Raw genomic sequence first — 26,938 nt, forward strand, 5'->3', positions numbered from 1 at the left:
GCAGAGCGGTCGGCAGCGGAGGGGATAGGGCCGCTGGCGCGGGTGAGAGGAAGGCGAGGTGCGTGAGGAGTTTGGTGGAAAGGAGGGAGAGGAGCACGAGCTAGGGAGGTTGAGCAGCACAAGTGAGCAGAGGCACGTCAGGTCGCGTCGGCAGCCGTGCCGGGAGGACGCTACGTTCAGCGACACTAATGCCCTGGGCGTAGTGCCCCACACCATGCCGTGCAGTCCGAGCAGGCAGGGAGGCAGAGAGAGAAAGGAAATGGAATGGTGCGGCGGCGCTGGAGCAGCGCAGGGACCACGCCGCAACGGTGCAGCAGGGGCCCAACCGGCTGCGGGTTGCCTTCACCGGCACGGCGTGGTGGTGTAGGCGGCCCGGCCGGCGACATGCGGCGTTGGAGCCCATCACGGTGTCGAAGGCAGCATGCTAGGGACCCAATGCGAGTAGGCCGACGGCTCGCGGTGTGGGTGTCCAGCGTGGGTGGACCCGCGCCGTGGTGCAAGCGGCCCCAACCATCATCGCGCGCGGGCCTGGGTGGCCCCAAACATCGGTGCACGATGTGGGGTCCCGGTGCGGGCAGCACCGTACCAGCCGGTGGCGGCGCAAGCGATGTAGGCTCAGTTGGTAGGCAGAGGTGGAACGAGGAGCTGACAGGCGGGCCTAAGGTGTCACAGAGAGAGAAAGGAGGAGCCGGATCGGGCCAGGGTGGCGAGCTGGACCGAGCGGGGAAGGGAGGGAGGGAAAGAGAGAGAGGGGATTTGGGCTAGTGGGGTCGGGCTGCGCAGGAGGAAAGAGAGAAGAAGAGAGGAAAAAATGGAGGCAACACGGGCCGGACAAAAAGAGGGATGTCAGTTTGGGCTGCTTGGTTTGGGAGAGGAAGAGATATCTGGGTGGGCCAAAGAGATAGAGAAGAGAGAGAAAAAGAAAAGGTTTTGGGTGGGTTTTACTATTTTGTTTTCAATTAAGCACACGAGCAAAAAAAACAATGCAACGATATAAATTTCATAGGAAGAAAATAATACTAAATTTCATAGGAAGAAAATAAATATTGAAACAATTTAAACTTATGAGAAAATCATTTGTTATAAAATTTTAAATTGAATTTTATCTATGGATGCGGTTTTCTAATTAACATAATAACTCTATACTACATCTCTTGTAAAAAACATATTTTTCTCATTTTAGACTATGGATCACGTGTTGTTTTGTGCACTTATGAAATGCACTCGTAGCGTTAGCACGAGACCCTTACTAGTATCCATAGTGAAGCGATGTTTGAAACAACTTTTTTCTATTATCAAAACTCTATGCATGCAGTCCTTGACTGGCATAATCATGTTTGATATACGTTAGCGGCTCACACACTTGTCTTCAGGGGTGGAGCCAGAATTTAAGTTGGGCCCGAGCTGGAACAATACAACTTATTCTGATTGGAGATACATGGAGCTAATTTCAAACTAACTAGGCTGATTTATACAATATAACATATGAGAATACATGCACTTTTATTAGCCAAGCTCGGGCTGTATCACCCCTAGCCCGGGGCAGGGGCGGACCTGGTATTGATGCCCCCGTATTCCCAGGAATACCCTGCTGAATTAAATATATGTATATATGTATAGGTAATATGGTATGTATACTCAATATGCTTGAACCAAAATACTTCATTTAGGCCAATGCAGCTGGCTATTTTTTTGGGGAATACCCTACTTGGAAATTCTAGATCCGCCACTGGCCCGGGGCCTGGATCCGCCACTGTTTTTTCCTTTCTCCTATGTGGTTCCTAGATGACTCAACTGTGCGAAATTTCCGCTAGCATGGCTCAGCCTCCTGCTAGGTATGTAGTCCCTAGGCAGTACAGCTCTACGGGATTTTCGGCAGATTCTATTCATCGCGCGCGCGAAATTCGGTCGCCGCATCGCAGAAGCGTTCGCCCCTCCCCTGTTCATCTTCTACCTCGCGACAGGGGAGGGGGCGCTGCCCCAGCGAGCAAGGGGGGAGGGGGAGGGGGCGGGAATGGGTGGTAGGTGGGCGGAGCGGCAGCCGGCGAGGTCGCCTGAGGCCGGGGTGGTGGCGGGAGGCGGCAGAGCTTATGGATCCGGGTTGCTGGGGATGGGGGGCCCACCGGACCTAGAGGAGGGCTCGGCGGCGGCGGCGACCCGGCGGCGGAGGCAGTTTGGCCGGCGGAGGGTGCGGCGGCTGAAAGAGCATCTAGGCCCCTAGTGGGTTTTGGAGTATTGATTGACAACACGATTAAAGGACTAACTTGTTTGCATGAGATCATGAGCAGATATTTAATTAAGTAATAGGTATTAAATGAGATGGCTCATGTGTTGCAAGCAAGTGTGTTTATCCCATTGGTAAAATGTGTATGTGACAAGCAAAACAAGAAAAGAAAAATAGAGCAAGGTATTCATGGTTGATATAAAAGCTCCAATATGAGAATGCTTGTTTCGGTTTAAAATGGGATTTAAAGTGACAAGTAAAGGTTTTGTGAATAAGATGTGATATGCTTATGCATAATCTCAAATATGGAAGATCTTGTCACATGTGATAAATGGTTATTAACTAAAGAAGCAAGCAAGGCAAAAGAGAATGAGACATGAGTTGATGCATATATGATGTCTCAAATTGGAAAGCTTGCATATAAGATTGAATTGAGAATTCAAACTGACAATGAAGATTTCATGCATGACACAAATCAATATGAGTTCAAGATGGACGGCTAGGATAAAGGTAGAGGACCGAGAGGCGTGTTTCAAGAGGCTACGCAAGCGACGGCTTGGGGGAGCAAAGAAACCGATACGGGTCAAAGGCCGGAGATCCTAGAGTCATGGAGAGCTCTATGTTGAATAGTGTCATTATTCAAGTAAAGAAAGTGACTTGTGAATCAAGTTCGATTTCACTCCTATGCAAATCAAAGATTCAAAGTCACTAGCTCAAAGCGGGTATGCTCAAAGAATGAAGATGTTGATGCCCACAAAGTACTGGAGAAAGGATGGCATGATCAAAATGGATTTCATTGTAAGTTAAATGTGATACAAGCCTACATGAAGCTATATGTGATGCAAGGATGAAGAGTTGGAATTCGGGAATGAGTTTCTAGGTACTAAGCTTGGAGAAGGGCAATTGTGGTTGTGCCGAGGAACCAATGCTAGGGTGACGAAACGTTCTTTGGGTTCAACTTGAAGAATCTTGGTCATGTGTGGTGTTCATGTTGGCAAGTATCAATCTTTCTAGAATTTTGTTGTGAAGACGTGACTTGAACTAGAAGTGGATTTCATTCAAGGATAAAGGTTCAAGGTCACTAGCTCAAGGAAGATGTGCTCAAAGTAAAGAGGCCAAGTTTGATGCACACCTCAGATTGTGATTGATCAACACACGACATAGGATGAAAAAGAGAAGCTCAAGAAGTTAAAATGTAATTTATCTTTGATCTTGAGTTTAGGTATGCCGTACTATCAAGAGGGATGCATCACAATGGTCTTTGGTTTAGTCTCAGTGCTCAAGTAACTCATGTGAGTTGAGAGAGACACAAAAGCCTCACGTACACATTTTAACTTTGCTGCTGGAATCCGAAAGTTCCGGATTTGGCACACATGGCACTAACGGCTAGTTGGTTTGAAAACCCGGAGGTTCCGGGTTGTAGAATCCGGAAGTTCCGGGTTCTAACTGTCATATAACGGCTAGTTTTGTTGGGACCAGCTATTTATACCCCTTAGCCCCCTTCTTGGTGGGCTGCTGTTCCAGGCTCTATTCTGTTGATTGCTGGTCGTCCCAAGAAGCTTGGTAGACATAGTTGAGCTCTCCCCAACCTCTCTTTGTGAGATTGTGTGATTAGTGTATATCCTTGAGTTGGGTTGAGAGAGTGAATGTTTGAGAGCACTAGAGAGCACATCAAACCTTGAGCACTTGAGATTAGCCGTGATTTGTGTGATTCACATTTGTTACTCTTGGAGGTAAAGCCTCCTAGACGGCTAGGCGTCGCCGGCTAGCTTCCAAGGATTGTGGTGAGCAGCGGCAAGTTTGTTGCAGCACCGATCTTGTGCCACGAGGGCGCATGATCATATAGTGGAAGGAGGAGATAGCTTGACCTTCGGGTCGATAGAAGTTTCCTCAACGGAGACTAGGATTCACACGTGGGTGCACGGGGTGAATCTGAACTTCGGTAAAACAATTCCTTGTGTTCATTGCATTTACACTTACTCGTGGATTTGAGGAGCTCTCCATTAGATACTTGTGTCTTGGAGAGATTATTGTTTTGTGTGTGCAGGATCTGTGTGAACCTGCTAAAGGAACTTAACTGGGCAGACTCTACAATTGGGGTTTGAATTTACATTCATTTTTAGCTCTACTCTTATTGTGTTCACTCTGTTCTGAGTGAACTCGGAAGTTCCGGATTGAAAAACCCGGAAGTTCCGGATTGAAAAACCCGGAAGTTCCGAGTTCACCTACTGTCTAGCCCAAATCCGGAAGTTCCGGATTTTAAACCCGGAAGTTTCGGGTTTGGCAGACAGACAATTTTATCCGCTGCATTTGAGTGAAAATTTGTAGGTGCGCCTATTCACCCCCCCTCTAGGCGACATCACGGTCCTTTCAGCGGCGCGGGAGCGCCACCGGCCGGTTGGGGCCGGACCGCCGGTGGGCGGTGCCGGCGGCGGGGGCGAGAAGAGGCAGCGCGGTGGCGGCTGGACGGCGCAACGGCGAGCTCGGTTGGCGTTGGTGGTGCCGGAGCCCGGGAGGCGGGAGAGCAAGGGCGGGGCGGCGGCCAGCCATGCCTTCTGCGACGCGATGCTCCCCCCCCCCCCTCGCATATGCGGGGAATAGATCCCCCGGATTTTCCCTAGCATGCCCTCACACACTTCATCCTCCTGCTATGTAGTGCCTAGGTGGTACAACCATGTGGCACACCTCATGCACAATGCTCAACGTATAGGCACATATCAGGATCCAATCAGATAGGACTCCCACTAGTGCGTGGCTCACACACTTCACGTTGTTGTCTGCTCTTCATTTTATCTTTCAATTCTCAACATGCTGGCAAAGACCAGGGTCCAAATGTGCAATTCTCACTTGAGCGAATCAAGAACTTTGTTGTGACATACAAGTATAGGGAGGATGTAACTATGTGGGATCCCCACTTGCACGGCTCACTTCAACCTACTTTGAGATTCTAGTTCTAATTTATGTTTCTTGCATTTTTATAGATTGAGATAACATGTGACCTATTTCACCATAGAAAAGTGTACAACTCTATTTTTATTAATTTCCCTAATAATTAATTTTGCTTTTCCTAATTTGGAGCAATAATATTGTTTTTCATATTCGAATTTTTCTCGCCAATTGTATACCTAGCGCATATACTTCTCTTAATCCAATGTTCTATAGCAAAGGGATAAATATCAGATTCATAGATGAACAATGATGTACGCAATACTAGTTCCTTATCGCCACAATAAATGTTCCATAGTGAACTTCATTTGTGCCATTGCGTTCATATGATAAGCTTAACACAATAAAAACCAGATTAAATATGTTTAGAAGATATTTATTTTGCAGCAACTTTGATAGATAATCTATAACAAATTATGTTGATACCACATACCAACTCGTAAAATTTCATCATAATTTTCCTAGTAGATTAGGTGGATGATGCAAACTTTAGCATTATACGTCACAACATATGTAAATAAGGTGTAACAATTTGTAGAAACTACAAATTCCAACTTTTAGCATAATCTTTTCTTGATATATGGTGTACAAAATTTCAATGTGTATTTGTTAGCAAATATGTGGACACTATCAAACTACTTGCACCAATATTAAATTTTAACATCTGATAGATAGAAGCTTGTATAAACATAAATGACTAGTTGGAAGTGGTACATGTTTCAATATATAAAAAAAGATAAATGTTGTACAACAACTTTCATAGGTAACTTTCAACGAAATATTTTGTTAGCAAATATGATGCATGAATTTAGTAGCAATGTACAAGGAGTATTATTCTAAAGTTTAGATATAAATTACTCATTTCATATTGGTATAACTTGGTACTACCCTATTTTCTAATATTTGATGTTATATTGAAGTATGAAAAATATAAAACATAAATGTTTAGAACACACGTATGATTTTATTTTACAGATCTTATATAGAAAATTTAGTGGGGAAAATAAATTAAAACTAGATTGGGTATGCACGTATTATGGTAATTTAGAGTAGCCTAATATGCCAGTACAAACAAAATTAGACCATCTTAGCATTAATCCAAATTAATTTATACACATGGTTCATCCTATTTTGTACATAATTTTGTTCACATAATAATGGATAGTATATCTTTTCAATCCACAAAAGGTATGTGTGCTCTAGCCAAATGACTTATATAAGCACAACCTATAGCTCGACCCGTAGCGCGTGATCATAGCCCGTAGCATGTGACCATAGCCCGTAGCGTGTGACAGGTGTGAGAGCGCAACCTATAGTGTTACTACTGCGTGATCACGACCCGTAGTGCGTGACCATAGCCCGTAGCGTGGCGGCTAGCGTGAGAGCAACTCATAGCGCGTGATCATAGCCTGTAGCGCGACGGCTAGCGTGACCGCAACCCATAGCCGCTGGCGAGTGATGATAGTCCGTAGCGCGTGACCATAGTCCGTCCGTTTTCCGTTTCACTTAACAAGAAGGCATGAAGATCTTGTGTCTAACAATTGATAGAAATTTGAAATTCCGACTTTTAGTATAATAATTTTTTTGATATGGGATACAAAACTTCAATGTGTATTTGTTAGCAAATATGTTATCTAACTATTTGCACCAATATTATATTTTAACATATGATAGATAGAATATTGTATAAACATAAATGACTAGTTGGAAGTAACTTTGATACATGTTTCAAAATAAAAGATAATTTAGATAAATGTTGCGCAACAACTTTCATTGATAATATTCAATGAAATATTTCGTTAGCAAACATGATGCATGAATTTAGTAGCAACTTATACGAAGTATTTATTCTAAAGGTTAGATATAAATTGCTTATATTATATTGGTAACTTGGTACTAACCTATTCTCTAATATTTGATGTTATATTAAAATATGTAGAAAATATTATACACAAATGTTTAGAACACACATGCGATTCTATTTTGCAAATCTTATGTAGAAAATTGAGAAAATAAATAAAAACTAGATCGGGTATGCACGAATTATGGTAATTTAGAGTAGCCTAATATGTGAGTACAAACAAAATTAGACCATCTTAGCATTAATCCAAAGTAATTTATACACATGGTTCATCCTATTTTGTCCATAATTTTGTTCACTTAATAACAAATAGTATATCTTTTCAATCCACAAAAGGTATGTGTGCTCTAGCCAAATGACTAATATAAGTGCAACCTATAGCGTGACCCGTAGCGCGTGCTCATAGCCCGTGTGACCATAGCCCGTAGTGCGCGACTGGCGTGAGCGCAACCTATAGTGTTACTACCGCGTTATCACGACCCGTAGCGCTTAATCATAGCCCGTAGTGTGACGGCTAGCGTGAGAGTAACTCATAGCGCGTGATCATAGCCCGTAGCGCGACGGCTAGCGTGACCGCAGCCCATAGCCGCTGGCGCGTGATGACAGTCCGTAGCGCATGACCATAGTACGTCCGTTTTCCGTTTCACTTAACAAGAAGGCACGAAGACCTTGTGTCTAACAATTTATAGAAATTTCAAATTCCAACTTTTAATATAATAATTTTCTTGATATGGGCTACAAAACTTCAATGTGTATTTGTTAGCAAATATGTTATCTAACTATTTGCACCAATATTAGATTTTAACATATGATAGACTAGTTGGAAGTAACTTTGATACATGTTTCAAAATAAAAGATAATTTAGATAAATGTTGCACAACAACTTTCATTGATAACATTCAATGAAATATTTCGTTAGCAAACATGATGCATGAATTTAGTAGCAACTTATACGGAGTATTTATTCTAAAGGTTAGATGTAAATTGCTCACATTATATTGGTAACTTGGTACTAACCTATTTGCTAATATTTGATGTTATATTAAAATATGAAGAAAATATTATACACAAATGTTTAGAACACACATACAATTTTATTTTGCAAATCTTATGTAGAAAATTTAGTGGGGAAAATAAATTAAAACTTGATTGAGTATGCACGAATTATGATAATTTAGAGTAGCCTAATATGTGAGTACAAACAAAATAAGACCATCTTAGCATTAATCCAAAGTAGTTTATACACATGGTTCATCCTATTTTGTCCATAATTTAGTTCGCCTAATAACGAATAGTATATCTTTTCAATCCACAAAAGGTATGTGTGCTCTAGCCAAATGACTAATGTAAGCGCAACTTATAGCGTGATCCGTAGCCCGTAGCGTGTGACCATAGCCCGTAGCGCACGACTGGCGTGAGCGCAACCAATAGTGTTACTACTGTGTGATCACGCCCTGTAGTGCGTGACCATAGCCTGTAGCGTGACGCCTAGCATGAGAACAATCTATAGCGCGTGATGCTAGCCCGTAGCGCGACGGCTAGCGTGAGCGCAGCCCATAGCCACTGGCGCGTGACGACGGAGGTCCGTAGCGCGTGACCATAGCCCGTCCGATCCCGTTTCACTTGACAAAAAAAAGGCACGGAGACCTTGTGTGTACCGGCCCAACAACAGCCCGGTCCATTTTCCGCCGGTCTACCGTGTGAGAAGACCGCACCATACCACCAATTTCTGTGTCTCGCTCTCCCTGCCTGTCACCGTTCTCTCTTCTCTTCTCTTGTCTTTAAAGCCCGAGCGCCGAGCCCCCCTCTCTCTCCACCTCCGTCTCCGCCTCCTCTCTCCCTCTACACTCCAACCCACCACCGCCCTGCGGCCGGGCCTCGCCCTCGCCGTACTCTCCCCTCACCCTCGACCGCCGCGCGTTGCTCCGTGCTCCTCCCTCCCGCAAACCGTCGCTGAATCTCGCCGCTCTTTCCCGTCCCGTTTGGATTCTCTCTCGCTCTCGGCCGGAGGCGCGTCCGTTTCTCGTCCGAGAGGCCGGAGGGCTCCGCGTGGCCGGAGCCCGGGGGAGGCGCCACCGTCCCGGCGTGCATGGAGCCGAAGGTTTGTCCGGCTGCCCTGCTCCCTCTAATCTCGCATTCGTTCGTGCTCTCGCTCGGGGGGACCGCGCTGCTCTCGTTTGGTGGCGCGTCGCGCGGTTCCTTGTTTTCCGATGGGGTGGTTGCGGCGGACGTGCTCCTTGGTTCGACTATGGGGATTTCGTCCGTGATCACGCGGCCCCGGGGTGTTTCGATAGGCTCGTATACCCGCGGGCGGGCGTTCTTGGGTTGGGTGCTGGCTCAGGTGCGGATTTGGTCGGCGTGGTCTCGCGCCTTTGCTTGCCTGTTCCGTTCGGGGTTTGGTCGTCGGTTGCTTGGTTTCCACGGTGCCTACGGGACGCGTGGTCGCGGGTTGGATTGGGCTAGTGCCTGACCTGAGATAGATTCGCAGGATACAATTGGTGGCTCGGAGTCTGTGGAATTACTTGATTTACTAGGTCTGATTGCTCTGGTTGGTGTCATGTAGGCTTGTGGCGACATGGCCAACGATCAAGAGTTGGGCAGCGTGTCGGTTGATACGTTCTGGATATGATGGTACAGTGCTTGATGCTGATAAATAATTTTGCACTGATTGTGTGAGTGGATTCAGTCCATCAAGACGAGAATCTGTTCTTTTGCGATGCATTTTATACTCACGAGTTATGCTCATCAATGGCCCCCCTCTTTGATGAAGCTTATACATGATAGGCATTGACTTCATTTCCTGCCAGCAAGTGCAAGTGTTGCCTGTATTTGTGTGTGATGCAATTTTTCTGTTGGAACCTGATCATCTCGATGACGCTAGTTGCCTTGGTAGTTGTTCCTCTACTATCATTTCTTGCATGGCACAAAATCTTATAGCATTGTGATGTTTATGTCACAGCAATATTTGCAGCTAATTCGTTTTATCCAGGAAAGTCAATTCCTTTCTGAAAACATTCCCCCCTTTAATCTTGCATTCGAGATATTCTCCAAGGCTCTAGTCATCACAAATACTTGAACAGGATTAGTTAGGCATAGTTGTATCAGTCATCCCATGTAGTAATGCTGGTATCTATTACATCTCTATTTCATCTGCTCACTGTCACTTCAAAGGTAGTAACCTACCACAGTTGGTTATTTTCTTGCTTCCTGTAGCATATTTCACATTCTACAGTTACTATGCACCATATGGATGCACGTTAGCTCATACGTATTCTGGAAAAGGAAGAAATTTCTCATTTGCACGTTTCTGGTTCATCCAAAATACATGGATGCATGTGAGCTCATACGAATTCTGGAAAAGGAAGAAATTTCTCATTTGCATGTTTCTGGTTCGTCCAAAATACATGGCTAACTTTCGTAATTTATACTGATGATCCACATGTTCTTGTATTGTTGTAATGAGTCTTGACAGTTGCATTTTTTGTTCCAATTGTGACAGATGGAGTCTGTGTCACTCAATCTCGAAGACAATGCTGACCACCAACCTTCTTCAGAAACTTCCATTGCTTCAGATGTGATATATGATGACTCGCCAGTACCTCCATGCATTGGAAGTGAGCACCAGGCAGAAATCCCCAATCTGGCTACAGAAGATGAGCGCCGTGAGCTCATGGCTGGTTCACTCAACAGCTCCACATCACATGGCTATGGTTACCCTATTTTGGTTGGGTTAGCTCTACCAATTATGTGGGCATCACCAAGCGATGTCAATAAGAAAGAAGAGGGATTGCAAATGCAAAACGATTCAGAATCTGAAACAAGAGGCAGCAGTGGAGATGTGCAAAGTCAGATGACCTCAACTTGTCCAATCAACAATAACACAAGCAAATGTGATACAACATGCCAGGATCAACATACAATGATGCCTGCAGTTCAGACTGAACGCGACAGTAATCAAGCACATGATGATAAAATGGCTCCTTGCCCCACTCAAGAATGCGTGCACGTCACCAATTATCCAATGATGCAGCAGATAGGAACCAAACAGTTAAATCCGCTGCCTTATTCACCCATTGCCCTATGGACTGATCTTGAGGCAGAGCTTTTTCTCCTTGGGCTCTACATTTTTGGCAAAAATCTCAACCTGCTGAGCACGTTTCTTGGTACTAAGACCGTTGGTGATGTGCTTTCATACTACTATGGGAAGTTCTACAAAAGGGATGCATATAAAAGATGGTCGGACTGTAGGAAGGCCAAAACTAGAAAATGCATTCTTGGGGAACGCATTTTTCAAGGATGGCGACAGCAGGAGCTAATATCACGCCTGAAATCTAAAATTCCTAAAGAAACTCATGATTCGTTGATTGAGGTATGTTACCTCAGTACTGGTAGAAAGAAGTTTGATTCTTTTCTCATTTCATTGTAGTTCACCTATTAATTTGACATTAAAATTGTTGAATATGAAATTATCTCATGATACTTCAAGATTAAAAATTTTCTCGATCCGGTCAGTCTGACCCTCAGCTTTAAATTTGTTTCTCATTGTAGTTTTTCTTGATATATATGACACCCTAAATATTCCTATTGTTCTATAAAAAACAAACACATGTATTTCTCAATTCTCCCAGCATCACTTTCACATTTGAGTTGGACACTTTTATATTTTTCAATTTCCGGTCACTTCCTCCCTTGCTTTACCTCTCGCCTGATGATGCGAGGGGGGACTGAGAATTGAAACTCACCCTTAATCTCATAGTGATCAACATACATAAGTTTTTTCAAGGATAGTTGGTTGTTCTAGTCCTCAATAGCAAACTTTAATGCCTTCAAATCTTCAATATACTTTCAAGACTTGACTATAAAGATCAGACTGGAAAGATGAAGCCATTGCAGGTATAAATTTGACCATTGTATTTCTCTATTTTGCTCATCTTTGTGAAAAAAAGTGTTTATTACTTGCCATCATTTAAACCATGGGACAACTGTCCTTTTGAAACTTAAAATTTTCTAGTGTCCAATAGTCACTAACTTTCATGCTTCAGATATTTGTCAACATTATACTGTTATGAATTGTCATCTGATTTGTATTGCTCTCACATGTTGCAGGTTTTCAAATCTTTCAGTGACAATCAAACATCTTTGAAGGAATTTGTCTTCGCTCTGAAATCCATTGTTGGAACAAAAATTTTTGTGGAGGCAGTCGGGGTTGGTAAAGGGAAGCATGATTTGACTGGATTTGTTACGGACCAATCTAAACCCAATCAAGCTCTCACTGTTCATAGCGACTTGCCTACAGGAAAAGACTGTTCGTCACTTGCTTCAGAAGATATAATTAAATTCTTAACTGGTGATTTCAGAAGAAGTAAGACAAGATCAAATGATATTTTCTGGGAAGCTGTCTGGCCCCGTTTGCTTGCAAAAGGGTGGCACTCAGAGCAGCCAAAGGATGTCAGCACAACTAAAAATTGCCTTGTATTTCTTGTGCCTGGTATAAAGAAGTTCTCGAGAAGTAAACTCACTAAAGGCACCCATTATTTTGATTCTGTGAGCGATGTCCTAAAAAAGGTGGCAGCTGATCCTGTTCTTCTTGAGTTTGAGACTGATGGGGTGGACCATGGTTTAACTGCTGAGAAAAATGGCAGTATAACAGAAATGAAACTGAACCAAGACAGTCTTTTAGATGGATATCAGGAGCTTCCTAAGTTCACAATAATTGATACTAGCTTAGTCGAAGGGGAAGAGCCCTTCAATGTGCGGGAGCTGAGAAACTTACCTGCAGATGCAAATATTAGTTTTGTCCTTTCACGCCATGCATCTAATATGGTGAGTGACAGTTCCTCCGAGGACGAAGATGCCAATGATAGATTATCAGATGACCAGGAAGATAGTGGACGAGCTACAGCTGAGGCTAAGGAAATTGAAATGGTTTCAGTGGGTTCATTGCAAAACATGGTGACTGCTAATGGTCATTCTTCTAATGGCAATGATGATAAAATTGATTTGACAGGCAGCTATGGCATCAAAACAAAACCTGAAAGGCGCAAGTATTTGTCCCCAGTGTCAAAGCGCAGAAGATTAACTAGCTGTAGTAATGAACAAAGCAGCCGCCGCAGCTTTTCTTTCTCAAAAGGTGGTGGTTTGGAGAAAGAGAAAAGCAAGCCACTGTTGACTTCAAAATCAGCTGCTGCTGATGTTGGCGACACTTTCCAGACTAAAACAATTGCAAGCTGTTCTACAAAGGAGAAGCCATCTGAGCAGAAAATGAATGCATCAAACTCTGTTACCAATGGTGGGCAAAATGAGAGAATGGTCATGGAGAACTTAATTAAGGACAAGTCGTTTGAGCATAAGGCTGATGCTGTGGCTGAAATTCACTCAAAGATCACTGCCGATGAGACAAAGTATGCCAAAGAAGGTCATGTTAGTGGTCCGATTAACTCAAATAAGCTGAAGACACCACACGATGATAGGGAAAGCGGCAGTATTTGTGTCACGTCATCAGAAAATGAAAATCAGAGTGGCATAAAGGCTGATGGAGCTCCCTCCAGTTCAAACAGCAACATGGCTCGTGATCCTTCCATGGCAACAGAAAAACTTGTTAGCCAGCAACCTGCTTTGGAGGCTAATCCTCGGAGGCATGGAACCAGAAACAGGCCTCCTACTGCAAGAGCTTTAGAAGCTCTTGCTTTTGGACTACTTGGAAGCGGGAAGCGGAAGGGTGACCCGAAGAACATGGCAACGAACCGGCGGCCTTCTCAGCGAGCTCGCAAAGCCACCAAAGATCCAGTTCCTACAGCTTCCAGGGGTGACGCAGAGTCCAGCATGGATGTGGAAGCGCATCCATGAGCGGATTTGTGTGCGTTCATTGGCATGCTGGCATGTGCTAGCAATCAAGGGTGCCAACTGCCAAGTTGATGTTGCGGGTGATGAACATCAAGCAACCAGGCGAGGCCTCCAAGTAAAGCTGTCTTCCGTTGCTGGCTACTTGTGCACCATAACATTTTCTAGTGTTTACCATACAGGAGGGCCCTGAAGACGAGAGTGCATGAATCACCTTTCGTGCGAGACCCATCCTTAGTTTTTTGTTTAGTTGATAGAGAGTCGTCTGCCTGTCAAGGTTTGCAAAACCAACTTGTACTGGAGAGGCGGAGGGGGGAATGCCATATTGGCGAATTCAGTTATGCACTTTACCGTGGTTAAACTTTTGGTACACCGTACACCGGTCTGTTAACGATCCATGGGGTGCGTTTCATCTGTGAGCTTTTTTTGGTTTGCAGGACGAGTGCGTTTGTGGGCTTCATGTCATTGCATGTCTGGCAAGGCTTGTTCCATGATCCATTCAAATTTCTCCTGAAGGGAAACTGGGAAAGAGCCTCTAGCTATTAGTAGAGTTTCCCTAGTCGCAAGATTAGACAAATTCATATCAGGGCTGGGGTGTGGGCGGTACCCTAGCATAGTAGCATTCTGGGGAATGCATTCATGATTCATCCGTGAGACTCTTTGTTTCCTTTGCATATCAAAGCTGAGCATGGGGGCAGCCCTTGGGATCGGAGCTGATGATCTATACTGGCTGAACCGTGGAACACCAGATGACTTGGGAGCTATGGTCATGGTCAGGTAGACCGATGAACCTTGGCTTGGAGCAACCGAAGTGCACATGGCTTTGCGTACATCAACTGGTTCTTATTCCTACCAATTTAGCTTTACCCGAGCTACCCATCTTGAAGACTTGGGATCGGAGCTGATGATCTATACTGGCTGACCGATGACTTGGGAGCTATGGTTATGATCAGGTGGACCGATGAGCCTTGGCTTGGAGCAACCAAAGTGCACATGGCTTTGCGTCATTGCATCAACTGGTTCTCACTCCTACCAATCAGCTTTACCCGAGCTACCATCCTGAAGACGACCCTGAACTGACAATTCTAAAGTTCACCAAATAAAAAAGCAAAGCTCTAGATGCGCACAAGGTGAAGACTTATTCGGTTTCCATATAACGCGAGTAGCCCAAGGAAATCACACCTCAACGAGCGAGGCACTTGTTGACTTGTATCATGCGGTTTACATTGTAGGTGGTAGCACATAGCCGACAACAAATATTTCCCAATAGCCATATCTCTCTGAGCAAGGCTGCTTTCCGTGCATTATTACAAACTCACCGGATATCTCTCAACACTACGATTACAATGTACACAGGCCGTCCTAGCCTATACTGCCTCAGTCGTAAAATGAAGCCATGCACGTTAGAAAAATCAGGAAAAAGATCACCCTAGCTGAATGGCAAAAGAACACTGATATTACTGTTTCCCTCCAGCATGTACATCGCTAGCGACATTATTGCTCGATGCCAGCTGAAGTTGCTTGATTTGTTGCCCCAATCTTAGCTGCATACTCACTTGGCTTATGTTGGCATCAGCCCTCAGTATCTCCTCTTCGGCTTGCTTTGCGACTTCCATTGCATCCCTTCCAAGTTTAGTAAAGTGGAGACACATATCAGATTAAAACCTAAAAGTTTGCAGCTTGTGTTTGGAAAGGAAGGGCCAATTACCGGATCAATATTTCTGGAGACATCGAAACTTGGACCTGGAGCAACACTCTTCCATGCACGTAATGCAGCATTAGATGTTCGAGCGACATTTTCTGCATCAAATATAGTTTGAGTTGTAGTTATACACACGAATTCCCATCCTGGCGCAACACTCAGGATAAAGGGGTTTGGATCCAAATTACATGGATTCAGCACATATTACTACTAATTCCTGATAATTTGTGGGGGCAACTCCGCTTATCTAGATTCCATGCAAATTCTTTTGTAGCTGCATTCTATCAGCTAGTCTGTTTGCAGGATATCACATGTCAAAGAATAATTTCCACATTCCTGATCATTTCACCAATTTTTTGCAGCTTCTACATCCCTATTAACTTCCACAGCACCTATTCCCCAATAGTAGAGTTGGAGACAGTCAAGATTATCTAGAATTCGTTACTTTACCTTTGAAAAATGAGAGGAAATAATATCAGACACAATTGCTTCTGCACTCTGTTGCCGTGGGATAGCTTCTGAATTTCTTATATCGGAGTTGTTAAGAGCCCTCTTCAGGTTCATGTTGAGGCCCATGGAGTATGAGGGATCTGCAATTCATGCACTTTAGAAGCATTCCAGCTGCAGGTTTAACACAGTTGTACAATAACTGGGGGTCTTAGATAATTAGATGACAACAAGAACAGGGAATATGGCACAGTGCTAGCTATTGAAATCTACTCCAGACTTCCAGTCAAATACATAACTGCTAACACATAAATTTTGAAATAATTCAAAAACTGTATAAGACGCTGCCTATGATGCATGCAAAAAAAGGATGGCAGAAGCAGTGTAGAGAGCAGGTTTAGTTGCTGCAGACTACCTATGTGTATGAAAACTTCAGCAACTTGATTGTGCTCCTTTTGAATTTGATGACGGACAGTTTCCCCGATATCATGTGCTGCACTGACACTCAAGAAAGGATATACCTACAATAAGGAAAATATCAGAATATACTCATGTAAGGCATAGAAAATTTATCTACTTCTACTGTGATTCGCTCTGCAAACTGCCATGATGCTACAGCAACAAATTAAACCACAAGTACCTCGATATGCACATCGAGATATAATGAGGTCCCAGCTTTTCTGCCCCTCAACCGATGGCACCCCTAGCAGTATGTCAAAAACTTCGATAATCATGGCACTGTAGGGCCAAAAAGATACAAAACTGACTGACAAAATGGATTTCAGGGAGTAACTGACATTCTACCTTCACACCATCAACCTTCAAAATAGTTTCCCTTATTGGTTCTAGGAGTGAAGGATCCACAGCAGCATCAACTAATTCAAGTACACTGCAAGTGAAAGAAGCGGAATCATTGCCATCAAACAACAGCATGCAAACCATAAAGGTGGAACATCATGTATACTGAACCATAAAAGGATATAATTTTGAATTTTTTTTGCATAGTTAATTAAACGTGACAAAAGTGATATCAGCTGAATGAGACAAGAAAGTGATGGTCCTTGCAATGCAGATAGATGAGCATGCGACATCTTCAATTTCATAATTCTTGCCATAGCACAGCAGAAAGCTACACCTTGTAGTGATATGTCTGGAGGTACAGACGAATAACGCACAATTGCACTTAATAAGAGAAAAATAGATGTAGTACCGACAACTCTCCTTGCATACAAATTGCACACATATCTGAAAAGTTTCTGGAAGGCAGGCAGATTTCCATAATAAGGAAGCAATTTCATCACAAGAGAATAAATCATGTTTGACTAGGGACTACAGTCTCATACTATTTTGATCGAGTTGAACTAAAAGATCCAGCTTCACACCCTAGCAATGTAGTTACCTCTCATATCCAGTTTGAATACCAGCTTTAAGAATCATGCCTGAAACAATAACTCCAGCTAGTGGATCAAGGAGAGGCAATCCAAGAATGGAACCACCTGTAGAAGTTCAACAGGAAAAAAATAAATTAGTAGAAACAAAAAAGACATTTTCTCCTCAGGCAAATTAGGACAACTGTTTCTCACTCATATTGTCCTTAGGTCATATTCACTGAACAAACTTTGTCATAACTACTAACAGAAAGAATGGACTAACAAAACAATGCACCTTGAGTCCTTGACATGTAATTAAAACATAGGAACCACTAACTTATTCCAATGATCGCACCATACACGGAAACATTAGTTCTTGCTTAAGGTTCATGAAAACAGAGCCTACCATTCATATTCTAAAAGCATGACATTAACTTGCCTTCTGGTGAAATGGAAGGACAATAATTCTTTAAAAACTCTTACCTACCCCTACTAGGGCAACGACAGATGAAATAGCATCTGCACGGTGGTGCCACGCATTAGCTTTCATCAGCCCACTCCCTTCCTTTTCCCCAGCTCTTTTTGTGATCCAATAGAGCCTGTAACTCCAAAAAAAAAGCCAAATACATATTCTCACTCGAGGATCTTATTATGAGATATATCGCATGAGAATTAACCATGCAAATAATCAGTAAATTAAATTAAAACAGCTAGAAAAAAGAAAATGCAAGAGGAAAATTAGCTGTCCCGTTAAGATGGGTACACAGACAAGCAAGTTAAAAGTTATACATCTGCTATCAATGAACTATGGAGTTAACAACACTTTTTGCAAGAAACTACAGGAAATATGATACATGATGTTCTCAATTCAATGAAAAAACAAAACCATATGGTCATATAATCATCTTTATAATTCTCAAATACAATTAGTTTGTATGCAAAGAAGTTAGTAAGAACACTTCTGACAGGAACATGACATTTCATACGGAAATGAGCTCAATAACATTATCATGGTAACCAAAGCTCGCACTCACCCTTCTTTGACAGATATTGCCAAAGTTGTCATGCTCAATGCAAGGACTGGGTGTTCCAAATCTATTCCATGATGATGGTCGCCGTTGCTATGGTCGTGATGGGCATGCAATGTGTTGGCAATTATATCAGGAGCTGAGGACAACACTCCCTGAAGAAGCATAACAAATGAATTCCATACATAGTCATGTACTGCAACTATAAAATTCATCACTATCAAACAAGAAATTGAACCAAACAAACAGCAATATCATGTAGATACATCATTACTGTATTGGTTGAACATACAAAGCTGCTTTAGTCCAATAGCAAATGATGTATAACGGGAAAACAGAATGGAATGCCTTTTGATTTCCTTAAAACTAAGATGTCATTGTATGAAGTATTGACTGACATGTACAACAAGGCCCAAATTATGTAAGCAATATCACATCTGTCTTTTCTTTCCAATGTACAATACATCTTATGAATATCAAAACTGAGTTTTGTCTACATTCACAATTTTAATGAAACAATAAGAATTGCAAGAACATTTAGAGCGCATAACTTATGTCACCTCACGAACAAAATTTAATTCAATTGTAACAAATTTTATCATGAGAAGTAATAGACCTGAAGAACTTCAAAAGCATGCCATGCAATCCCACCTGAAGTAACCAACAACATACTTGAAATTCCAAGAGCTCCTAAACTCTCGAACTTTCCATGCCCTAAAACAAAATGGAAGTAATAAATACATTTGTCAACATCTTATGGATGCGTGGGTAGAAGTATAGTACACATTACACAACAACCTAATCAAACTTGGATATTGCCCCCTCTAATTTCAGTTACAATGGCAGGACATTCTAATAGCGTGTCCAAGTATTTTGTGGCTTGTGGGAGTCACCCTGAGCACATGTTACATGGATTTATTTCATATTTTCCAGGATTTAGTCCCATGATATGTTGCTAAACCTTAAGGATGGCTATGATAATCAGTTGCACTGCACCTTTCAGAAAGGTAGTCAAAACATAAGACTAGCCATGATGAATACACTTTCCATATTTCTAGCATATCGTCGGTAGCATTTAGACATGAAACCTATAGCAACACACACGTTAAAACACACAAACAAGAAGCAGAACCTTCATGTGAAATCAATGTAAAACCAAATTCCTATCAAAATCAAGAGGTAGTGACCAAATGCCGTGGTTCACCGATCTTGTCAGTCAGCAATGGATGTCAGATTTCGTTTATATGCGAATCATCGCTTCTCACAATCTTTGTCATTTACCTTAACCAGTACTACCACCCTAATATAGCCAGATAACTGCATATGTACGAGGAACAGAACAGGGAGAGATTGAGACTGACCATAGGGATGCTCCCTGTCCTTGGGAGCCTTGGCTGCCCTGTACGACAAAAGAGCCACCCCACTAAGCACCTGCCCAACTCCCCAAAAAAGCTCCGCACCATTAGCACCACTGCACAAATCAAGCCGCATTGCGGACACCCATTTTCACACACGTACGATGTCGGAGAGGGAGTGGGCGGCGTCGGCCACGATCGCGGTGCTGCCGGAGAGGTATCCCGTGACGGCCTTCCCTGCGGTGAGGGCGACGTCGGCGGCGAGGCCCAGCCGGAAGATCCGCTCGGACGTCTCGCCCCCGCCGTCGCCCCCGTGGTGGTGCGAGTGGCCCGCGTGTCCGCGGGCGGGGACGAGCCAGTGAGGCCCGCAGCGTGGCTCCGCCGGCGAGGCGGACGGGGCGAGCGCGGGGCGGGCGGGGGCGGCGACGCGCGGCGGGGCCCGGCGGGAGGCCGCGGCGCGGGCGGCGAGGCGGGCGAAGCGGAAGCCCATTCGCGGCAGGGGAATGGGGAAGCCGTGCTTTGATTCGCTCTAGCTTTCCGGACCCTTCGGGGGTCCCACACTCCGGCTCCGCGAGGCTTGGCCTTGGCGGTTGGCAACTTGGCGCTCCTCTGGCGTCCTGATCCTATCTACACTCATATTCTAAAATCATGCTTTATAAAGAATATTCCTAAATTCTTTACTTTATATCCGCACCCATCCATATTCTATATCATTCTTTATCCTAACTACCCAGGAGTGGAGCCCACATGTCATACACGCCTGCCCCTCCCCATCTCTCTCTCTCCGCACCCCCACCCCACCGCCCACACCCCGACCGCCGCCTCCCACTCCCAGCGCGCCACTCGGCCCTCCTCCCTGCATGCGGCTCTCCACCCCTCCCCTGCTCGGCCGGCTCGTGGCGGCAGCGGCGGTGGGCGCGCGCGGGCGGGGCCGAGCAGTGGCGACGACGCGCGTCGCGCGGGCAGCGCGTGGCCGCGGCGGCGGCCGGCCCGCGCGGGCGGAACGGTGAGGTGGAGCTGGAGCGGCCGGCGCGCACGGACGGAGCGGCGAGGCGGAGCGGGAGTGGCGGCGTGCATGCGAGGCGGTGGCTCCTCTACTCCGGGGAAGAGGAAGCGGCGGGCGGAGCTCCATAGCAGCGCGCGCGAGGCGCAGCTCTTGGCGTGGGCGGAATCGAGCAGCGGCAGCGCAGGTGCGGTGCCACCGTGCTGTCCGAGCACGGGTACGAGGGCGGGCTGGAGCACGTCCATGGCGGCCAGCGAGCCCGCGCCCTCTCCCCTCCCCGCCGGCGAACGCGCGGCACGGCGGCGCTCACGCGCCGCGGCGGCGGCCCCCGGCCCTCCCTCCCCGCTGGCGGACACACAGCACGGCGGCGGCGCACAACCCTCCCTCCCCGCCGGCAGACCCCAAGCTGGCAAGCGGCCTCCTCCCTCCCCCGGCAAGGTGCGCGAGGCGCTCCTCCGGCCTCCCTCCACCTCCTCCTCCCTCGATTTGTGGTGGGCCGGCGCCGACCCCAAACCCCCGGCGGCAGTCCCCCACGTACGCGGAGGCGGCCGGCGAGCACAGAGGACGGACGGCCGGCGGGCTGGACGGCAGGTGTGACATCTCTGGTGTCAGTTTAACCAAAGCCAGGCAATTAACATAATTTCCCACACAAATGAGCTAAGAAAAGTTAAATATGAATCCTATGGCTAGTTCTTGCAAACTTGTGTGTAAATGTATGTGTGCATGTGTTTGAGTGCAATGTGTTTAAAAAAACAATAATTGGTACCCTTTTAAACATGACTTGACATGTGTGGTAATAAGACAATAAAATAAACCTTTCATAATGAGCTATAAACTTTTATTGCAAATCAAATTCCAACTGGAAAACCATCACATGAAATGATTAATGGAACCATTCTTTGATTTGTGAAGAGCTACTAATTCAAACAAATTAAATCAACAAGAGTTCAATTTCTAGCTAGTAATAAGGAAGTTAAAAATAACTTTCAAACCAATGCACTTATGCATAGGAAAATGAATCTACATATTCACCATGTCATTTCAAACAAAAACCTAGTTGAAGCCTAGGAGTAAAAGTGCCAAAATTCACATGAAATGATAAGTACCTTAAAATGGCGGTTTTTGAAATAATTAAATAACTCTCAAACCATTGCTCGAATGAAAAAGTGCATAACACGAAAGTTGTAGATCTCGAAAAACTGAGCAAAAGTGGTATTCAACACTTTTTCATTTGGAGCCAAGAAGAGGGAGAAAAATAGAAATTACAGAACTGGATTTTGGAACTTTGGTCTAATTACGAAATTGCCACTGACCGTTTCTTCAACCTCTCGCTTCCCTGAACCGTGCCTACGGCCGGAGCCGTACGCCGGCGCCGCCACCTGGCCGCCCCACGCGTCGCACCTCCGCCCAAAACCGCTCCTGCGCCCCTTTTTCCCTGGAACCGCTCCTCCCTGGCACCATTGCCACACGCCACGCGCCCTGCTTGCTCCTGCGCTCGCCACGCGACTGCCATGGCCGGCCGAGCTGCCACGGCCGTGCGCGCCTCCCCAGCACCCGTTCTCCCCAGCAAGCTCGCCCCCAGATCGACCTCCCCCTCCTCCCTTGCCTATAAAGGGCAGAGCCCAGCCTCTCGCGCGCCCAGGAAACTAGAGCCGCCGCCACCATTGCCGGATGCCGCCGGAGCTCAGTGGAGCCACCATCCCGGCCCGTTCCTCCTCAAATAGAACCCTCCACGAGCTTGGTCTCTCCCCACCGAAGCTCCTCGGTCCGAATTCGCCCTCCCAGCGTCGCCGGAGAAGCACCGCCGCCGCCCAGTCCCGCCGTCGTCCGCCCCTCGCCGTGGAGAGCCCAGCTCCGACCACCTCCGCTCCTCCCACGACCACCAAATGGTAGCTCTCGAGCCCCTCTCCATTTCCCCCCACTTTCCCCTAGCTGCCGGCCAACCTCATCGCCGGGAACAGCCACGCCAAACCCTCCTCTGTTCCTGACTTCCGCCAGGGACCTCCCTGGAGAAGAAACAAAAGTTCCAGGGGTCCAAATGAAAAGTTACAAATGAACTCAAAACAGCAAACTTTAAAAATGCCTAGAAAATCGTATAAAAATCATAAAAATGCAAACTAAAATATTCTGGAATCCTTAGAACAAGAACTACAACTTTTGTTACATTCACATGTTCATATTTTGCTTTTATTTTAATCTAGGGAAAAGAATAAGAAAACCACCTTATGCATGTTCATGAAGTTCTACTCAGCAAATGACCTTGATTTTTGGATATGCTATCACTAATGGAATATTAAGATCACAGTAAAAAGATGACACCCCAAAATAGTTATCATATTGGAACAATCAAGATTCTCTAATCTATTGCTAGCTTTCTCGAATTAATACTGGAAAATATGCACATGAACTTGCTCTGGAATTTTTACTGCATGCATGTGAAACTGAAACCCTGTTAATCCCTAAATTTCAGATTTATTAGAGTTCATTTACTATATACCATGTTTTATGCTTGTTTAATCAACTTAATTATCCATATATAATTCTTATGCTAAGAAAAATCTATATTTATTTCTGAAGTCTCTTTTTAGCTCTGTGTTCCTGTCTAAAAATTTTGAGGTGCAGTTACTGAGTTTTGCTTTGGTGAATAATCATGCTTAGCATCTTAGCGCTAGATTTACTATTTTTTTGTTCTGAGTAATCTACACCATAACTGATCTTGATTTTTGGATGTGATCTTTCTTAGAGTATGTTATATCTGTAATAAAAATTTCATATGCATTACTGGTTAAATGCACCTTGAGAAATTTATGCTAATTCATGTTAAGTTAAATGCATAGCCAATTTATCTGGTGGTTATAAAGCTCAATAATTTTTCTGGAGTATGTTTAGCTCATGAGTAGACTCGGGTAAAAATTTGAGAACCATATCCCTAGTAAAACTTTATGTAGAATTAATCCTTGTTAATGGCTTGCTGTTTTTATTCTTTTTGTCACCTCTGCTGTATAAGTGTATAAAATCTGGAAAAATTTCAGTGCTGAGTGGATGACTTGTAGATACTCCCATAAAATTTGTAGCACCAGAACCCATGTATAATGTTCTGTACAAAAAGGTGAAGCAACTAGAGTAATCCACTTGCATGAATAGTTATAATTTTTGCTTTATGATTAGATGCTGAAAACTATACCATAGATGCTAGAGTATCTGATCTGTGTTACATTAATTTTTCATCACTATCTCATGAGTAGATTTGTTGTTATGAAATAGTGAAAGCATGCTATATTTTAATGATAAAAATGAAACCCAAACCACAAAACTCTTTTATGAAGTAAAGTGAATTTAAGAACTACTCTATAAACGATTGCCTAGAAAATAAAGTTAACTAAGACCACCACAACAAACACATGCTATACTGGACTACAACTTTATAGTGAAGGAAAGAAATATGTTTATATCATGTTGTAACAATATCATTTCTGCATGCATATAGAAACGGTAAATCTACTCGACGGTGATTACGAATTGGTGCCCGCGAATACTACCACTCCGGAGAGTGTCTCTCTTAATTATACTGACTTGAATCAAGACCCGAACCAATGTTCGGAAGAGCCCAAGGCTACCTTTGAACAGTGCCCAAGAAGGCAAGCCCCGGTGCATAATCCCATTATTTTACGCATTATATTCATCTTACTATTTGTATATGTTGTAATAATTTTTATTGCGCATTTACGTTTTCTAGGAGTTGATCGAAAACCTTATATGCATGATCCCTAGGTACCTATGTTTGTTATCCGGATCTTTTTCTCGACTAGTTGCCCCGCTAACTAGGTACGGTAAAAGTCGAGAGGTTTCCTGCCTTTCGCGAGATTATAGGAGTTGACTGACTTTAATTCCTGCTGAAATATAAGGACAACGGCGGGGTTGTGTAGTTGTGATACCCCGCTGGTGTAGTCAAAAATGGCTAAGGTCGCAGGGTGTGGCTCATTTCGTTAAGCGTTTGAAAGTACTAGCCACATGCCGAGAAATATGGTAATCGATAAGCTGAAGTACCTGATTGGACCGGCGAGTGGAACGACTTTTCACCCTCTTGGTAGAAGTAGGGTTTATATTTTTGTCCGGACGTACGGGTGCAGAGACGTCAGGCTCTGTAGTCGGGGAGGGTGAACCGGATCCACGGACTGGAAAGAAAGGGGAAATGTTGTGTGGGTGACTTGGTTCCCATACGTGTGGTCTAGGTTTCTCTGGCCAGGTTGAAATTCGATTCAGAATCGTCCGCCTCTCACGGCATGAGACTGCTTAATGTTTTCGGTCACACAGAGTAACAAGTGGAACATGATGATGATAATACTGCTGGTTGATTAAATGATTGCTCTACCATGTTTGTATAGAATTAGATGCAAACTTAGAATGGTTAATCTAACTAGAAGATGGCTAGATAAAAATTGGAAATAAGGACCAACTCTTAGTGGCATTTTTGGCAAAACAAACCCCACCAACCAAAAAGCCTTGCATGTTTAGTTATCGGACTATGTTATATCCGGTGACGGGTCAGTCTTGCTGAGTATTAGTATACTCAGCCTTGCTTGTGGCACTGTTTTTCAGGTACTAACTTTGAAGATCTGCTCGCGAGACTTACTTGGCCGTGTACCTTGCCTCCGGGTTGGTCTGTTGAGTGGGATGGTCCTTCAGCTGGTGCTGACCACCCTCCCGCTGAGTGACGCTTTCGTAAGGGCTTTATCGATGCGTCACGTATTTCGCTAGTTATCTTTTAATGCTTCCGCTGAACCATGAGACTTGAATAATTTGAGTAGATGGAACTCTGTAGTACTTCGCCACTCTGAACAAGGTTTGTAATAAATTTCCTTTCCGCTGCAATCACTCTGAGGTGTATGAAATGTTCTGTGTTGTAATCTCTGGGCTCACCTTCGTGTGAGTGTTGTCTGCTGATCCTGGAATAGCGTGGCTTTTATCGAGGCTTCACTCGAGGAACTACCGGTGAGTGCCAAATTGGGTCAGAGTTGCTTAGCAACAAAGATCAGTGCACCCGGGCCCAGTAGTTTTGGGTGGTTCCGCCACAGCAGGGGCGCGGCGGCTCTTCTCCCCCACGTACGCGTGCGAGCTCCTTGCCGCCGCGGCGTCCGCGGGCGGGGGAGCAGCGCCACCGCGGCCGTCCCCCTCTCTCTCCAGGCTCGTGCCCCCTCGTCCTCCTCCAGTCCTCCCCCTCCCTGGCCGGCGGCCATGGCGGAGCCCGCGGAGGCTTCGGCCGCGGAGCCCACGACGCTCCACGCCGCCACGGCGGCACCGGTCGGGAGCTCCACGCAGGTTTTGGTGGCGATCGGATCCGCTCGGAGGAGGGCGACGGTGGCCGGATCCGCACGCGGTGGCCATGGCGGTGGCGGCGGCGGCAGCAGCAGCTTCGGGCGCCGGCGACCTCGAGCTCCGAGTGGTTAGGATGGCACGAGGTGCGCGGGCCCCGCGCCACGTCGGTGCTTTGCAGACGAGCGCTACTTGCGCTCGATTTGCTTGCGCTCGATTTGCCGAACCTCGCCTTGTCCGCAATGATACCGGACCAGTTACCGTTCCCGCTGCAGCCTTTTTTTCTCTAAATCGGTACTGGAGGCGACGGTGGCGTACCACTCCCAGTACCCAGTGCAGGTAGTCTGATGACAGACTGACATCATTTGAAAATGAGGCCCTTCTATTTTCAATCCAGGGTGTGTTTAGATCACTTTGTATTTTGTATTTTTACATTTTTTTGAAGGGAATCTTTAATATTTGAAGTATTAAATGTAGACTAATCACAAAACTAATTACAGATCTCGTCTGTAAACTACGAGATAAATCTAATGAGCCTAATTAATCTATCATTAGAGCATGTTTACTGTAGCATTAATGTAGCAATTTAGTGTCTAATCACGTCATAATTAGGCTCATTAGATTCGTCTCGCGATTTACAATCCATTTGTGTAATGCGATTTATTTTTTGACTACATTTAGTACACCATGCAAGCGATTTACAAAAATTTTGTATTTTGCGTTTTGGGATCTAAACAAGGCCCCAGTATATTTTACTGGGCAAAGAATGCGTTTATGGAAAAAATAAAAAATTGACTTAAGGTACATCGTAAATCTAATTGCTCATTAAGGGTGGTATGGATAAGCTAA

At 44.8% G+C, this 26,938-nt stretch overlaps 2 protein-coding genes across 3 annotated transcripts; one reads left to right on the plus strand and one right to left on the minus strand.

Moving 5' to 3' along the window:
• The first annotated feature begins 8,764 nt into the window (after positions 1 to 8,764).
• LOC120690618 lies at positions 8,765 to 14,283 on the plus strand. Of its 2 annotated transcripts, XM_039973335.1 has the most exons (4): positions 8,810 to 9,132; positions 9,595 to 9,662; positions 10,531 to 11,400; positions 12,138 to 14,283. In XM_039973335.1, exons 2-4 carry the CDS (start codon positions 9,657 to 9,659, stop codon positions 13,875 to 13,877), a joined length of 2,616 nt encoding a protein of 871 aa, XP_039829269.1. In that variant the 5' UTR covers positions 8,810 to 9,132; positions 9,595 to 9,656; the 3' UTR covers positions 13,878 to 14,283. The 2 variants fall into 2 exon arrangements, with proteins under 2 accessions (XP_039829268.1, XP_039829269.1); XM_039973334.1 differs by lacking the exon at positions 9,595 to 9,662 and having other exon boundaries at positions 8,765 to 9,132.
• A 751-nt stretch (positions 14,284 to 15,034) lies between these two features.
• LOC120691406 (metal tolerance protein 2-like) lies at positions 15,035 to 20,323 on the minus strand. The gene is made up of 12 exons (XM_039974459.1): positions 19,937 to 20,323; positions 19,780 to 19,849; positions 19,035 to 19,132; positions 18,425 to 18,573; positions 17,874 to 17,989; positions 17,420 to 17,516; positions 16,825 to 16,909; positions 16,661 to 16,723; positions 16,436 to 16,541; positions 16,024 to 16,163; positions 15,580 to 15,671; positions 15,035 to 15,494 (listed from the first exon to the last, which is right to left on the minus strand). The coding sequence occupies exons 1-12, from the start codon at positions 20,261 to 20,263 to the stop codon at positions 15,329 to 15,331; spliced, it is 1,509 nt and encodes a 502-aa protein (XP_039830393.1). The 5' UTR covers positions 20,264 to 20,323; the 3' UTR covers positions 15,035 to 15,328.
• Positions 20,324 to 26,938: the final 6,615 nt, after the last annotated feature.

Source organism: Panicum virgatum, chromosome 9N (genome assembly GCF_016808335.1).
Source record: "Panicum virgatum strain AP13 chromosome 9N, P.virgatum_v5, whole genome shotgun sequence".
Classification (NCBI taxonomy): Eukaryota; Viridiplantae; Streptophyta; class Magnoliopsida; order Poales; family Poaceae; genus Panicum; species Panicum virgatum.

Coding starts and splice junctions, on each gene's coding strand:
- LOC120690618 (XM_039973334.1), top strand. Junction 11,401..12,137: donor CTCATGATTCGTTGATTGAG/GTATGTTACCTC, acceptor CACATGTTGCAG/GTTTTCAAATCTTTCAGTGA.
- LOC120691406 (XM_039974459.1), bottom strand. CDS start 20,263: ATGGGCTTCCGCTTCGCCCGCCTCGCCGCCCGCGCCGCGGCCTCCCGC. Junction 18,574..19,034: donor ATGCTTTTGAAGTTCTTCAG/GTCTATTACTTC, acceptor ATGCTTCTTCAG/GGAGTGTTGTCCTCAGCTCC. Junction 16,164..16,435: donor TGAAGTTTTCATACACATAG/GTAGTCTGCAGC, acceptor CATGAATTGCAG/ATCCCTCATACTCCATGGGC.